Here is a 14,644-nt window from a genome sequence, read left to right on the forward strand (position 1 = left end):
GTTATTTAGAAATCACAAAAAAGAACAACTATTATTCTAACTCGTGCTGTCACATACAGAATTATTTTTATTATTATTATTATAGAATTATTTCTACAAAATGTTACTTGAAATATATTTAATTATCAACATTTTCCAATAACAGGCTATAAAATAATATAATGCACGTTACAAATTGAAATATTTTCAGAAGATAAATGTATATACATATATATTATGTATACTACCAGAATATATATTCCTTTTAGCTCTAATCGCTGTTCAAAGTAAAAATCCCTGGAGTGTACAGTCACATAAAACTGTGATAAAGTTGCATACTTTCAATTAAGGACTATGCAAGTTTCTCGTGTATTATTTTGTCGCGCTGGAAAATTTATCTCAGATCATCGTGAGCTGAGACTTGAACTTCTCATTTGTATCTGTCGCACACCCTTCCGTGGCAGTTGCATCTGGACTCGGACGTATTGCAGCGTCGCGGTCGTTACGTTACGATCAGCGTACACTGCACGTGTTAAAGTAGTCGCTTATTTTTAGTTCCCAAGAGTAGTTCCCTTCAGGAAGTGAACGAGCAAGAACGATCGAAGGAGATGGTACTCCAGACGTCAGAAGCATTGTCCCGATAGATCATTTTCACGCGCGGCGGTATATCGCGTCGGTAAGCTACCGGGAAAATTTAAAAGGAAACGGAAAAATACATCGCGAAAAAACGCGCCGTGTTATTTACATGTGATATTTGGCCGCGTGATTTTATATATTCGCAACTTCCTCTATTAAAATGGTACGTTAAGCAAATTCCACGCACGAGCGCAACTTGTTAGATTATTTCAATGCAATTACAGCATAATATCTCCATGAATTTTATATCAGCTCGTTTAATGCACATTGCACATGCCAACATATTCGTTCACATTCTATTTTATTAATTAAAATACAATAGAATTAAATCGCTTATTTTGAACAGGCTATATACGACCCATTACATAAATAATGTGTAATTTAATCAATGGCACAGTTTCTGAGAGCATATTTAATCGACTGCACATCGGGATTACGTAAGCTTTAAAACAGAATCGAATAAACTGCAGTTGTGCCTCAATAAAAGTTCACCGAGATATCTCGGATGTACAGCCATAGCGGATATCCGCGGTACAACGTGACGAACGTAAAAATAGCGCGGGTGAAAAGGCAAACTGCAATTGCAACACGTTTATTTGAGGCATGCGGATAGAGAAAGAGAGAGAGAGAGAGAGAGAGAGAGAGAGAGAGAGAGAGAGAGAGAGAGAGAGACGTCAGCATTCCCAGAAAGAACACGAATATCCGGCAACGAATGAACGTCGTGTACAAAAATAAGAGACGGGTGTAACGCGATGACGTCAGTGGCACTGGCGTCACATTACCATCGACATAATTGCATTAATCCCGCACACGTACGTACGTCGTACTTAAAAGAGCCGTCGTTAAGCTGATCTTCGAGCTTTCCCGGGAATTCGTTGAGCCTGCTCGAGTGTTGGTTATTCCGCTCGTAAACCGTATCGCGATATAGAACATTTGCGAATGTGTCAAAAGCGTAGAATCATATTAAAAGGGTCGCTCGTTACGAGCTCTAATTAGGCGAGACGAATTTGCCCTAAAGCGTGGAAGGAAATTTAACGATTGCGTTCTACCTACACGAAACAAACATTTTGCCTTTTTATTTGCCTTCTACCAAGTTCTGGAGCGAAAAGGAGTCATAAATATATATAATAAATTTTTGAGTTCTCTCTTCTCTCTATTTAAAAATCGTTTATTAAAAAGTATAATAAATTTGACAATTAAGATCAATCACAGCTGAAATTATAATAGGTCTTTCGAAATTTTAATCTTTTAAAAATACAATTCATAATTATAATTAATAAAAATGGCAAATTTTAATATTTTTATACCTAATTCTTTTCGACACAAGTTCTTTATATAATCTTCAATCAATGTGAGAATTGGATAAATATATCGTTCGGCGATGGCACGTTGATTATATCACATTGGGGGTCAATTGAAAATCGCAACCCTACCGACACAGTACATAAAAAGCAATGGAAATTAAGAGGAAATAATTCGTCGAAGCACAGTGAGCTCTCATCGCGCTGCGCGAAATTACATCGGACCTTTTAAGACTTGCTTAAATAACCAAAGTAATCGAGCAATTATCCGAAACCAAATCCAATCGGCGCGCGGTATGAGTTGGCCTTCGTCGATTGGGGGATTGCAGTATCGGCCAGCCAAGTCATTCTAAATAACGACACCAGACTTTGACCCGCGATCGACCCTCGAGATCTCGAGAGGTTCTTTTTATGAATCACGAAAATTTGTACCTAACCACGTATGTCCACACCTCCACTTAATAACACGATAATCGAACGGCATGACTATCAAATTTAGAGAAAGGCGCAAGAAAAGATTTCGTCGAATTTTGGGTCCCCACAAGGGTTTGATATAAAGTTTGTTAAAAAAAGTTTTAAAAAAAGAGTATCCTCACTAAGTACAAAACTACCGAAATTTAATTGAAGGAAGTGCTTTTTGTGAACCACTCTTTTGGATTGCAATTAAGTAACAAAAGTTTATTTATTATGCCATAATATACTTTTATTTTTATAGCACCTTAACAGAATTCTAATCTAACATTTCGTTCACTGTTAAATCTATAATTTATATGTAAAGATATATATATACTTTAAGATAAAATTGAATATTTTAAATATCAAGTATTAAACTGTACTTAATTTAAATCACCACTGTTCAATATACCATTATTTTATAGTTTTATACTAAAATGATTAAATTTGACACTATAGATTTAATAGTGTTATTAAAATGTTTAATAATAGATAAAAATCATATATAACAAACCATAATAGATATTTTAAAGATATATTGACTAAGAAAATCGAATAAATTATTAGAATTAAAATTATAATAATGTTGAGATATTGAAACAATATAAAAGATATCCACAGATGTGTATTATGCGTTGACACACTATCTTTATTGTCATTCATATAATCAAAAATTTATAACAAGATATAAATCTCGATTGTTTTTGCGGTACAAATGTCTAAAAAATATTTTAAACGAACTATTTAATCTTACTATATATACCGCGTAAAGTATTGACCACATATGAATAAAAAAGAAGTAGCTGGTAAGGTATATAAATGTGGCCATTAAAGGCCATTAACAGCATCGTAAGGTGATGGCCGAGAGGAAAAGGACGAACATAGGGATTGCGCCAACAATAAATGCGCAATCAATGTTCCTCCTCAGTGGAGCGCATTATTAAAACGCATTACCCGTGATATATGACGTATTAATAATCAAAACATTGCGACCTATTGCTCACCTCTGTCCAATTTAGGTAAGAAACTTAACACCTTAACAGCGAAACTGCTACACACAATATTCTCTAGCCTTGTTTCTCTTTTTTAAAACCCATAAAGACTTATTTTAAGGCTTCAGAAAAGAGTCTTAATATATATGTATATGTGAAGATAATAAGATATTACTATATAAAAGATAAAATTGTTCTAACTGAAATCGTTAGATACAAAATATCATTAAAAATTATTAACTATTATATTGCAAATTATATAAAAAAATGTTATTTAACTCATCTTTCTTTAGCAAGGCGGGTATGTTAAGTTAGCACCCCAACTATAGTACTCAGGAGTTCTGATTAGAGTTCCCACTTCCTTTTGACGAGACGAAGAGTTCCCTATAGTTAATAACAAGAGTTCCGCTCAATAAACATTTTTTTTACATTTTTTAAAAATGGGGTGCTAACTTTTTATCGAATTTCGAGGTGGAATAGTTCTGAGCGGCTTAATAGCTTCAATTTGCGATTGCCTAGAGTTCCTGATACGTAAAAAAAATTTTCGAATATAAAAAAAAAAATTAAAAATTTTTGAAAAATTAATTTTTAGATACAATAGTTCTGATGATAATTCCTGCTTCTTTTTGACGATACGAAGAGTTCTCTATGATTTTTAATGACATATGCGCTTAATAATCACTTTTTAATAATTTTTTAAAAATGGGGTGCTAACTTTTTAACGAAATTCAAGGTCGCATAGTTCTGATCAGCTTAACAGAACTATTTTGTGAATACCTAGAGTTCTTGATACATAAAAAACATTTTTGAAATATAATAAAATTTAAAAAAAATAGTGAAAATCTTTGAAAATTTTTTTGAGAGTACCGAGGAGTTCTGAGTAGCGTTTCTTATAGTTCTCGACGAGTTCTATCGAAAATTATAAGGTGAAAAAGCGATTAGACCAACGGTTTGCAAGATCCAGCGACATTCGTCGGAAGATCAACAATTCTTAAAGTGAGTATATCTCGGAGACCGTTGGTCCAATCGCTTTGACCCCTAATACTTTTCGACAGAACTCGCCGAGAACTGTCCAGAACTCCGATCAGAACTACTCGGTACTCCCAAAAAATTTTGACTAAATTTTTTTCTGGGTCCCATGTCGAAAAATTTTTTGAGAGTACCGAGGAGTTCTGAGTAGCGTTTCGTATAGTTCTCGACGAGTTCTATCGAAAACTGTAAGGTGAAAAAGCGATTAGACCAACGGTTTGCAAGATACAGCGACATTTGTCAGAAGATCAGCAATTTTTAAAGTGAGTATATCTCGGAAACCGTTGGTCCAATCGCTTTGAGCCCTGATACTTTTCGACAGAACTCGTCGAGAACTGTCCAGAACTCCGATTTTTTTTCAAAAATTTTTTTCCAAGTCCCACGTCGGAAAATTTTTTGGTAGTACCGAGTAGTTTTGTTCAGAGTTCTGAACAAAACGCTACTCAGACTACTCGGTACTCTCAAAAAATTTTTCAAAGATTTCAACTATTTTTAAAAAATTTTATTATTCTTCAAAAATGTTTTTTATGTATCAAGAACTCTAGGTATTCACAAAATAGTCCTGTCTGCTGATCAGAACTATGCGACCTTGAATTTCGTTAAAAAGTTAGCACCCCATTTTTAAAAAATTATTAAAAAATGATTATTAAGCGCATATGTCATTAAAAATTATAGAGAACTCTTCGTATCGTCAAAAAGAAGCAGAAATTATCATCAGAACTATTATATCTAAAAATTAATTTTTCAAAAATGTTTAATTTTTTTTTTATTATTCGAAAATTTTTTTTACATATCAGGAACTCTAGGCATTCGCAAATTGAAGCTATTAAGCCGCTCAGAACTACTCCACCTCGAAATTCGATAAAAAGTTAGCACCCCATTTTAAAAAATGTAAAAAAAATGTTTATTGAGCGGAACTCTTGTTATTAACTATAGGGAACTCTTCGTCTCGTCAAAAGGAAGTGGGAACTCTAATCAGAACTCCTGAGTACTATAGTTGGGGTGCTAACTTAACATACCCTAGCAAGGCTTTCATTACAAATAGATAATAGTAACATTGTTAATCGCAATCAATTGCATAATATTTACAAGTTTTACAAAATAATTCTAAAAATTTACATATACGGTTCTATGAAATTTAATATTTAATATTGTTTAATTTTAAAATTGTTTAAATATACTTGTATACATAATTTATATATTTTACTAAAAAGTAAGTATGTTGACATTTTACATTTCACGATTTCAACTGGAGTCTAAAGTACCCCACTTTTTTCTATATTAATTTTCAAGTTTTTGATATAATATATACTAATAAAAATATTTTACGAAAATTAAAGAAATTGTGCGAATATCTTAAGAAATCAATCTACATTTTCAAGACTTATTGCACTGCAAATAATTTTGAACCTTAGGCAGATGGCTAAATTTCTACCAGAGTCTATTATCTTCACTGCGATAAATCACTTGCCGTAAATTGGATCGTGAATTTCTAATCTTGCCAGAAAAGGAAATAAGTCTTCTAGTCGTTGAAAATTGTTGATTTATATGTTATTTTTTTTTATTCGATAAAATTCTTCATTTTTTTTTCAGATATTTTCCCCGTTTAAAACAACGCGCATTTTAACTTTATATAAATTATACCATAAATATATAAATAAATCTCTCTTTTACAAATGTAAAGTCCTTTCATTACGCAATTATGAAGATCGTTTTATACGATGTTATGTACACTAATTGAATGTATTGGAATTCTGCAATAATACGTGAGAATCAATAACATCCTCGATCTCACAAGATTCACACACGCAAATAAAAGAATGATCATTTCAGCCGACTTGCAGGATCGTGGCGCATCGTTTAATTATCGAGAAAGAAACCACGAAAAAGGTGAGTTCGTTGAGAGTGCTCGTGGGTGGACTAAGTCGGCTAACGCGGAGGTCGTCAGGGTCGGAGGTAAATCGTGAGATCTTCCCACGAACCACAAACCGTGTGCAGCCGGACACAGACTTTTATTATTCTCATCGCACTTTTTCTCGCTCGCGTCGCGGAAAATGCATACCGACGCGAGTCACAGGCAAGGCGAGTGTATACGCGTAGTGGAAAAAGCGTGAGATCGACGGGAGAATAATCAGGACACGAAGCAAATTAAGACAACATCGCGGCGTGTCATGGGAATTACAAATGCTTTCATTGCGGACACATAACTCAAATAATCTTTGAATATATTGTTCAGTTATACTTTCACATATACTCAAATTTTATTGTTATTAACATCGATAATGACCTCGTAATTGAAACGTTTGCTGTTTATAGATTTTACGTAATTTGTCTTTTGAGTCGTGGTTCCTTTTTTATACCTACTTTGATTTTTAATCAACTGACCCGTTCTTTATATTTTAATTCAAATGATCTTGTAATTTACTTTAATTTCCCTTTCTTTCGAAAAATCATCAACGTAATAAATTCTTAATTCAATTTATCTTGAAAATATTAATTCTTCTTAATTCAATTTATCTTGAAAATCTGATTATTCTAACATTCGAATTGTTGTCATAAATACTTATAAAATCTAATAAATATCTAATATAAAATTAAATAAATCAAGGTATAGATATATATGAATAAAAAAATTAGAAAAATGAGAAATTAAATCCAGATATCAATAAACAACATGTGAGATAACGTATCCATGACTAAATTCACTAAAGTTCCGTTCCCTGAACAGTGTAGAGGAAATCAACCGAAATTACAGGAAACGCGAGAACTCGTGCAAAATCCAGGTATAGTAATTACCTGGAGAGGAACGGTATATTAACCTGGGAAAGTGCAGAAGGACGCGGAAGCCGCTGAGAGATGCAAGAGTATTTTGTTTCTTTATCCGACGGAAGAATCATACCATACCAGAGTATGAGAATTTCTCTCAAGGTTTCTTCATTAGTATATTAATTACCAAAAAATATTTGTTCATTGTCCAATCAATTCATAAAAATGATAGAAAACATTAGATTTTTTTCTTGATATAAAATATGTACGCAAAAATAAAAATGTATAATTATGTGTGCATCGCAATTATTTAATTTAAATCTAAATACGATGCGTTATTTAACTACTAGTAAAAATAGCATAATTACGCATTAAAAAAAAGATTTCCCAAAAGATTTTAACGTATTGCGATTAAAAAAATTTAATTAATTTAATTCTGCAGCAACAATATCACGTAAATCCTATTCGGGACGTGGAATATCGGCCTTTGTTTTCGCAGGGCACGGATGGTATCGACGATATTTACGAAAAGGCAAATGAGAAATTGTAGGGAAGGAAGAGTGGAACGAATCTCATTCCCACGGCGCGAGAAATCGTGAATTCACGCTGATCATCGGCGACACGGTCTACGGTAAATACGCGCGAATACGCTTCGATTCCCTTGGATAAAGCCCAACGAGTCGTATACAAAGTGTGGTCTATTCCGCTCCACAAGAAGGCATGTAGATGTATCTCGCGATGATGAAGACGTCGCGATAAGACTATGCGTATCATTTGTCACACTTTAATACGATTAATTTTTACTGGAGTTTTTTCGTCTCTTCGCAAATAATGGCGAACGAATCAAATAACAAATAATATTCCTCGAAAATAACTTTTACGAATAATATTTCTCTGATTTCTTCATAAATAATAACGAACGAATCAAATAATAACAAACTCCATAAAAGTTATTTTAAAAAGTTCTTCGATGTATTATTCTTATGATAAAAAATATTTTTTATCATAAAAATATTATATCTATGCAAAATCTAATCCTAATTGAACGTTGAAATCGTTATACTAAATAAAACTGGTATTACTACCTTCACTAATATTAAATTGTAAATGTAAATAGGATAGAGTTTTTTCGTCCATTTCTTGGGATGATGTTTACGTTTCTGAACAGAACATGTTGATTATCTAAAGATTATTGTGCTCTCAAAGAGCAATCATAATTGTATAATGTAATTACAAGCACGTCACTGCAAAGAAATATTGTTTCTTATCGTAAATTTTTTTGTATTATTTTACAATAGCAACTAACGGAATAATACCTTACAAAACCTATTAAATATTTTCGTATACTATATTATGTTATGCATACTATATACATTTATAAAATAAAAATCATATCATCAATAAATCACGTTGTCGATATTTGAAAATGCTCCTGAAATATTCAGAAATACTCCTGTAAATTCATGTCATCAATATTTTCCAGGTTGTCAAAATTAAATAAATAATAAAAACGTTAAACCTTATCTGAATAATTCTAATACACATAATTTTATCCAAAATATCAAAATATATATACTGCTTATAAAACAAGTAGAATTTACGCAAATTAAAAATGAAATTATAATATATTGTTGTTACGAATGAAATAAAATAAAGAATACGTGATCAAAAAATATCCCAATTATTGAATAATATTCTCAGGAAGTTTCAATATTTTCAGGTGATCGTGCCATATTCGTAACGAGGCTGTCGCAAGGTCGGAGCGCAAGAAACGAGGTGACCGAGCGACGCTAATGAATCCGGAATATTGGCATTTCACGGCGATCTTCACGGAGTAAAAGAAGCTCACCTGATTTCTGGCGAACTGGAACCACGTATCGATGATGGCCGGCAGGCGCGAATGATGATAGTGTTTGGTGGTCTTCACGCTGATAAACACGTCGTTGAGGTTCGTCGTGAACGGTGCCATAGTTGCCGTTGCCACCGGCAGCGTCACCGGCAACTCCTCGCTGATTAACTTTCTCGACGCCGGCACCTCCACTATCACATTTCGGCTATTCACTTCCGCCACGTTCATCTCGTCGACCCACTGCGACATACAATCATCAGAATATGTTATTAAGAAAAAAGAGGAAATTTCTCTCGAGGCTTTTGCCAATAAACTTTTCTCGCTAAAAGGTGTTGAGAAAGTAGATATATAATATACAATAATTATAAAAATAATGTTTCGCATTAGCATTTAATTTGTTTGCTAATTTAGTATCAATTTTTCCTACTAGGGTATCAAGAAGAATTGTTATTTTTCTGTGAATATGTCTGCTTCTGACATTAAATATTTCGACTCCTTTTAATTTTAATTGCAAACTATATAAAAGTGAAGTCTATTTAATATCAATTGAAGAATATGACTTTATTACTTGTTTATGCTCCTCAGCTAAGTTTGTAAAAGTGCTCTTTTACATATTAATTATTCAAAAAATATCTGTGTTTGAATAATTGTGTGTATTATACTATGTTATACTACGTGCATTTACGAAACAACAATCACAAATCATATATAAGATATTGCATGGAAATGCATCTATAAACATTCAAACAGTAATCAATTTTCCAGATTATTGAAATTAAGTAAATAAAAAAGTTCAACTTCAAAAAATCTCTCATATTTACTCCAACAATTATCTATATCAATCTGGACTCAATTAAAAGTTACTAAGATTCATATCTTCACTTTGAACGTTTTCCAAGACTCCGACATATCACTGCCATAACACGAACAAAAAAATATTATATTAAATTATAATTTTGCAAATAAGAAATTTACATTCATCAAGACAAAGAAATCTATGTTACAAGTAGTCAGTCAAGGATACAAAAATAAAGAGAATCAAACACACTGATATGTATCTTATGCCCGTTATAATTTAAACATTGAAAATGACCCAATCGGAATCGAAAGATTTGTTTTATGTTTTGTAATATTTATATTCATCATTGTTAAATTAAACGAATTTATTAGACTCGTAGCCCTTCTTCTATATCATTAAAAATGTTCAACTTTATCTAAATATTTCTAATCACATGATCTTATCATATAACTCGAAAGAATAGGCCTGTTCTTTTTAGTTGAATTGCTTACACCGTTTATCTTTTCTCTTTTCCGTGGAAAGAAAAAGAGAAAGGAGTAAATCGTGCAAACAGTTTAGCTGAAAAGAACAGACCTAATGTGATTAATATCGTAAAAACTAGTATAATATATACTGCAGAATTAATCATGGAATGCACTAAATACGAGCTACGTTCTTCCCGCATTCAGAATTCCACAAAAATACGTAAGTAAATATAAGTTTTAACAGAAAAATGTTTCGGGTAAAAGCTGTAGAATTTACTTATCAAACTGATAAGATTAGTAAGATGATCTTTGTAAATTCTACAGCTTGGATAGCGTTACCAGATTAGGACGAAAGGTTGAATTTTTGTGTGCCCCTTAATATCCGTATCCATCCACACTACACATTAAAGACTGAGAAATTACGAAAATTGAGAATTACAATTTAACTAATTATTATAGAACAAAACGGATTAAAATTAAAATTATCTAGTTGGTCAAATTCTAAGTAATGTGAACAGAGCTTTATATAATAATCGGAGTATTACAGGCGCCGTCGGCGACAGAGATAACAATGGATTAGAATTTAGCCAATTAGAGCGAAGCGGATTGAAATTAAAATTATCCAGTCGAATTCTAATCTCTAATTGGCAATCCTCAGTCTCTATAATGCGTAATATGATACGCTGACACGAACATATTACAGTATCGGAGTGCAAGCGTCGCAGAACTGACGTGATCGGCGGACACAGGGATAACGCTGATAATGATCGTTCTAATTACCTGACGCGGTGCGATACACTGGTAGAGGAGAATCGTGGCGTAGGCGGTAGCGATGACGAGCGCTAACGCCTGGAGGCTACGTCTCGTCGGCAGACCTCGTGGCATCATACCCGCGCCGACGGCAAGCGGCGTACAAGCTTGGGGGCTGCTAGCGGGCTTACAGAGCCACGAGCCTTGTTGCTCCACCACCGCGGGATCCGCACATTTGTCCTTAGGGTTCATCGACGACCACGCTGCCGCGTCGCCGTCCTCATTTCGTCCCGCGTAGGAAAACACGCGGTCCATAACACACCGCGAACTTTCTCCGCTCCTTCCCGCCGCGGTCACGTGATCACCGCTTCAACTTCCCCCGCGAACTCCACTACACGTCGTTCACAAGGCGCTTCTTTTCGCTTCCCCTGCAAACTTCACGTCGCTTCGCGAAGCACCCTTTCGCCCCTCCCCCCCTCCTACTTTTCTCTCTTTTACGACACTCAAAATCTAGAGCTCCCCCGCGATCGTCCGTCAATCATAATCGCGAATGATCATTGATGCGTTCCACGCGGCACATTATTTTACCGGATTCCGTAATGTAATCGATTCGAAGCACGTGCGCGTCGATCACGTCCCCCGCCGGTTCTGCGTCACTCCGCACGAACGATCGAGCGATCGAAACGACATGCGACGAGGGATCCGCACCTCGCCGGCGCTCCGATTATCGCGACACGCTTCATGTCGAAGTTATCGTCGTGAGCCTCCGCCGCGGTGTCAGTTCTGTAACTCCTGCAAGTTCTAATCCATACAAAGTGCTGTGTGAAAGGAGAGCAACACGATAATATAATATTGTAACATCGCTCGCGTATATACTGTTTATCAGCTGCACGTTCGAGCACGTCACTTTTCCGGATATTCGCTGTCAACGTTCCGAGAGAGAGAGAGAGAACAAGTAGTCTGTCGAAATGAACGACGCGACGGCGCGACGTGACACGAGAAACACAATCCGATTCGATACACACCGTGAAGAACGTCTAGTCTACTGTTACCCGGCGCACGACGGACCACCGACTGATCACATGAGCCGTTGCCGTGACTACGCTGTAAACATCGCCATAGCAGGCACGTCGCGGGCCGCCGGAGGGAGAGGGAGAAGTGGTGCCAACAGGCGTGCGGCCGCCCTTGAGTGGGGATAGATCTGAGAAACACGTACTGCATACACCACCGCTTTTTCAACCGTCACGCGCGACCGAGGGAAAATATACCGAAAAAAGTGTTTTTGATATGCGAAATATTTCGAGCATCGATAAACGCAAATACTGATTGAAATGTATATCACTCGTATATCATTCTTTTCAAAATCTTCTTTAAATATAGAAATAATATTTAAAAGCATATTTCAAAGACACTTGTGTGTTATCTTTAAATAATCTTTTTTCAGATACAAAATAATATAAATAGTATTATTTATATTATTTATTTCTGTATTTAAAAAAAAGATTATTTAAAAAGAATAATATAAGAGAGAGAGAGAGAGAGAAAGAGAGAGTGTCTTTAAGATATATATATATTTTTTAAATATTATTATATTATTATATATACCACTATGATAATTATATCAAATGCTTTTTAACGAAAAGGATGAGCGACGGTTAAATCCTGTTGGAGATCGCTCAGGGTCATGATCTTCACAACATATGTCAAGGTCAAGAGGGTTTCCTATTCGGTATAATTACCTCTTTTTTTTTTCAAATATAGAAATAATATTATTGAAAGACGAATCCTTGGCGATTCTGAAACGATATAATCAAGAATACTATAATTCCGCAGAACAAAAGTAATATTAACATTACATTAATGTTAGAATTTTTACTCAACAATTATAACGCTAATTTTATACATGCTATATACTACATAACATTTATATTATCGAATGGAAAATATGTTATCGTTAGTTTGTACGTGTTCTACAGGATATTGTTTATTTTATATTACTGCGAATTTAACAATAATAATAAAGCCAATTTTTTTATTATAAAATCCTGCAATCTGTATTATAGATAGGTATCTATTAGTTTCAAGAAATATAAAAAAAAATGAGAGTATAAAAATTGCAAAATGTGCAAGAAATAATACATTACAAGAAAATCGACAATTTTATAATTACTTCTATTTATGTATTACTTCTCTATTTTATGTATTAAAATCAGAAAAAAAGGTTATTCGTAATTAAATGCGATTTTTCTTGATTATAAAAAATTCGGTACAAACATATTTTCGTAACTAGCAATGTTAAAAAGCAAAGTTGTCCATTATATAAATTATAGGTATCCAATATGACATAAAAAATAGTAGATACTAGAATTATTATATATACTATCCAGAACATCATAGATTATACTAAAACTAAAGATTCACCAAATCATAAATTATGGATGTTTTCCGGACAATACAAATTTGCTAAAATTCTGAAAAAAAAAAAGGGAAAGTACTGCAAAAATAGCAGTAATAATGATCTCCCCAAAATGTGAAAAGAAAAATAAATTGTGCAAGAAATTTATCTAAAAAAAAAGTTTTGCATCAATGACGCATTTTTTCAATATAAAATTTCAGCCGAATATATTACTGGATCATTAGTATGATATCCGGCTATCCGACAAGATAGTAAAAAAGTACTGGATAACACCAAATTCCGGTTTTTTCTGGATATCTAATATAGTTATAAATTATTATAAGGAAACATATATGTGTTTAGTAATATAAAATATTAAATAATTCACCTTTTTAATAATCTTCTAATTAACATTGACATATCGATCCGTTGAAAATCGATATTGTAAAATAACAACAGATGATAAATCCTCGATCGAGAATAATTGAGTAATCTTAACGTGACTGATCGTCGGTAATATTGCGATGACGCTAAAACAAATAAGACAACACCAAAGAGAATTAAATAGACTTCTACATTGACTTCTATTATTACACTAGACTGCTAATTCCTGCTATCTCTTTATTAATCTCAAAATGAAAACAGCAGTTTAAAAAATTCAAAATTTTCGTTTTGAAAAATACTTCAAATATAGTGAATTATTACAATAAATAATGTAATTAACAAAAATATAAATTACAAAATAATACATACACATGTATTATAACTTTACATATCCGTATATACATACACATTCAATACGTTACGATAAACTTTTTCCTTACCTCTTATTTATTTATAAAAAAGACTTTTGATATTTTTTGAGTTGAAACAATTTTTGAAATCAACAATCGCGAAAAATACTGAAAATTCGAATTTTTAATATCGATTCGAAGAAAATTAATTAGCCAGGTTTATCAAAAGTCAGCGTTTATACAGTTAGCAAACGCCTTGCTAATATATTTTTAGATCTAGAGTCCTATATCTCTCTCGTTGGAAAAAATTTTCAACAATTATAAAATAAATATTTTGCAGAAGTCATTATGATTTGAAACTGAAGATAGGAATATTACAATTCTCAATATCTCGAAATCGTCGACGTAATGCAAATTGTTAATTTATTTTAAAATAGAAATCAAAATATTTTAGGTATTTTTGTTTCGTTAAGAAGTTTTATGTGGAAAATGTATTT

General features: G+C 33.3%; 1 protein-coding gene across 1 annotated transcript in view; it reads right to left on the reverse strand.

The window, feature by feature from the left end:
• The window catches only part of fng (Fringe glycosyltransferase), an 89,745-nt gene extending 78,321 nt beyond the window's left edge, over nt 1-11,424 (reverse strand). The window contains exons 1-2 of the mRNA XM_018543403.1: nt 11,049-11,424; nt 9,006-9,245 (exon numbers count right to left, since the gene is read on the reverse strand). Of these exons, the coding sequence (XP_018398905.1) occupies nt 9,006-9,245; nt 11,049-11,333 (525 nt within the window). The 5' untranslated portion in view covers nt 11,334-11,424. The remainder of the gene's footprint in view (nt 1-9,005; nt 9,246-11,048) is intronic.
• Nucleotides 11,425-14,644: the final 3,220 nt, after the last annotated feature.

The sequence above is a fragment of the Cyphomyrmex costatus genome, unplaced genomic scaffold (assembly GCF_001594065.2).
Source record: "Cyphomyrmex costatus isolate MS0001 unplaced genomic scaffold, Ccosl1.0 scaffold374, whole genome shotgun sequence".
Taxonomy (NCBI): domain Eukaryota; kingdom Metazoa; phylum Arthropoda; class Insecta; order Hymenoptera; family Formicidae; genus Cyphomyrmex; species Cyphomyrmex costatus.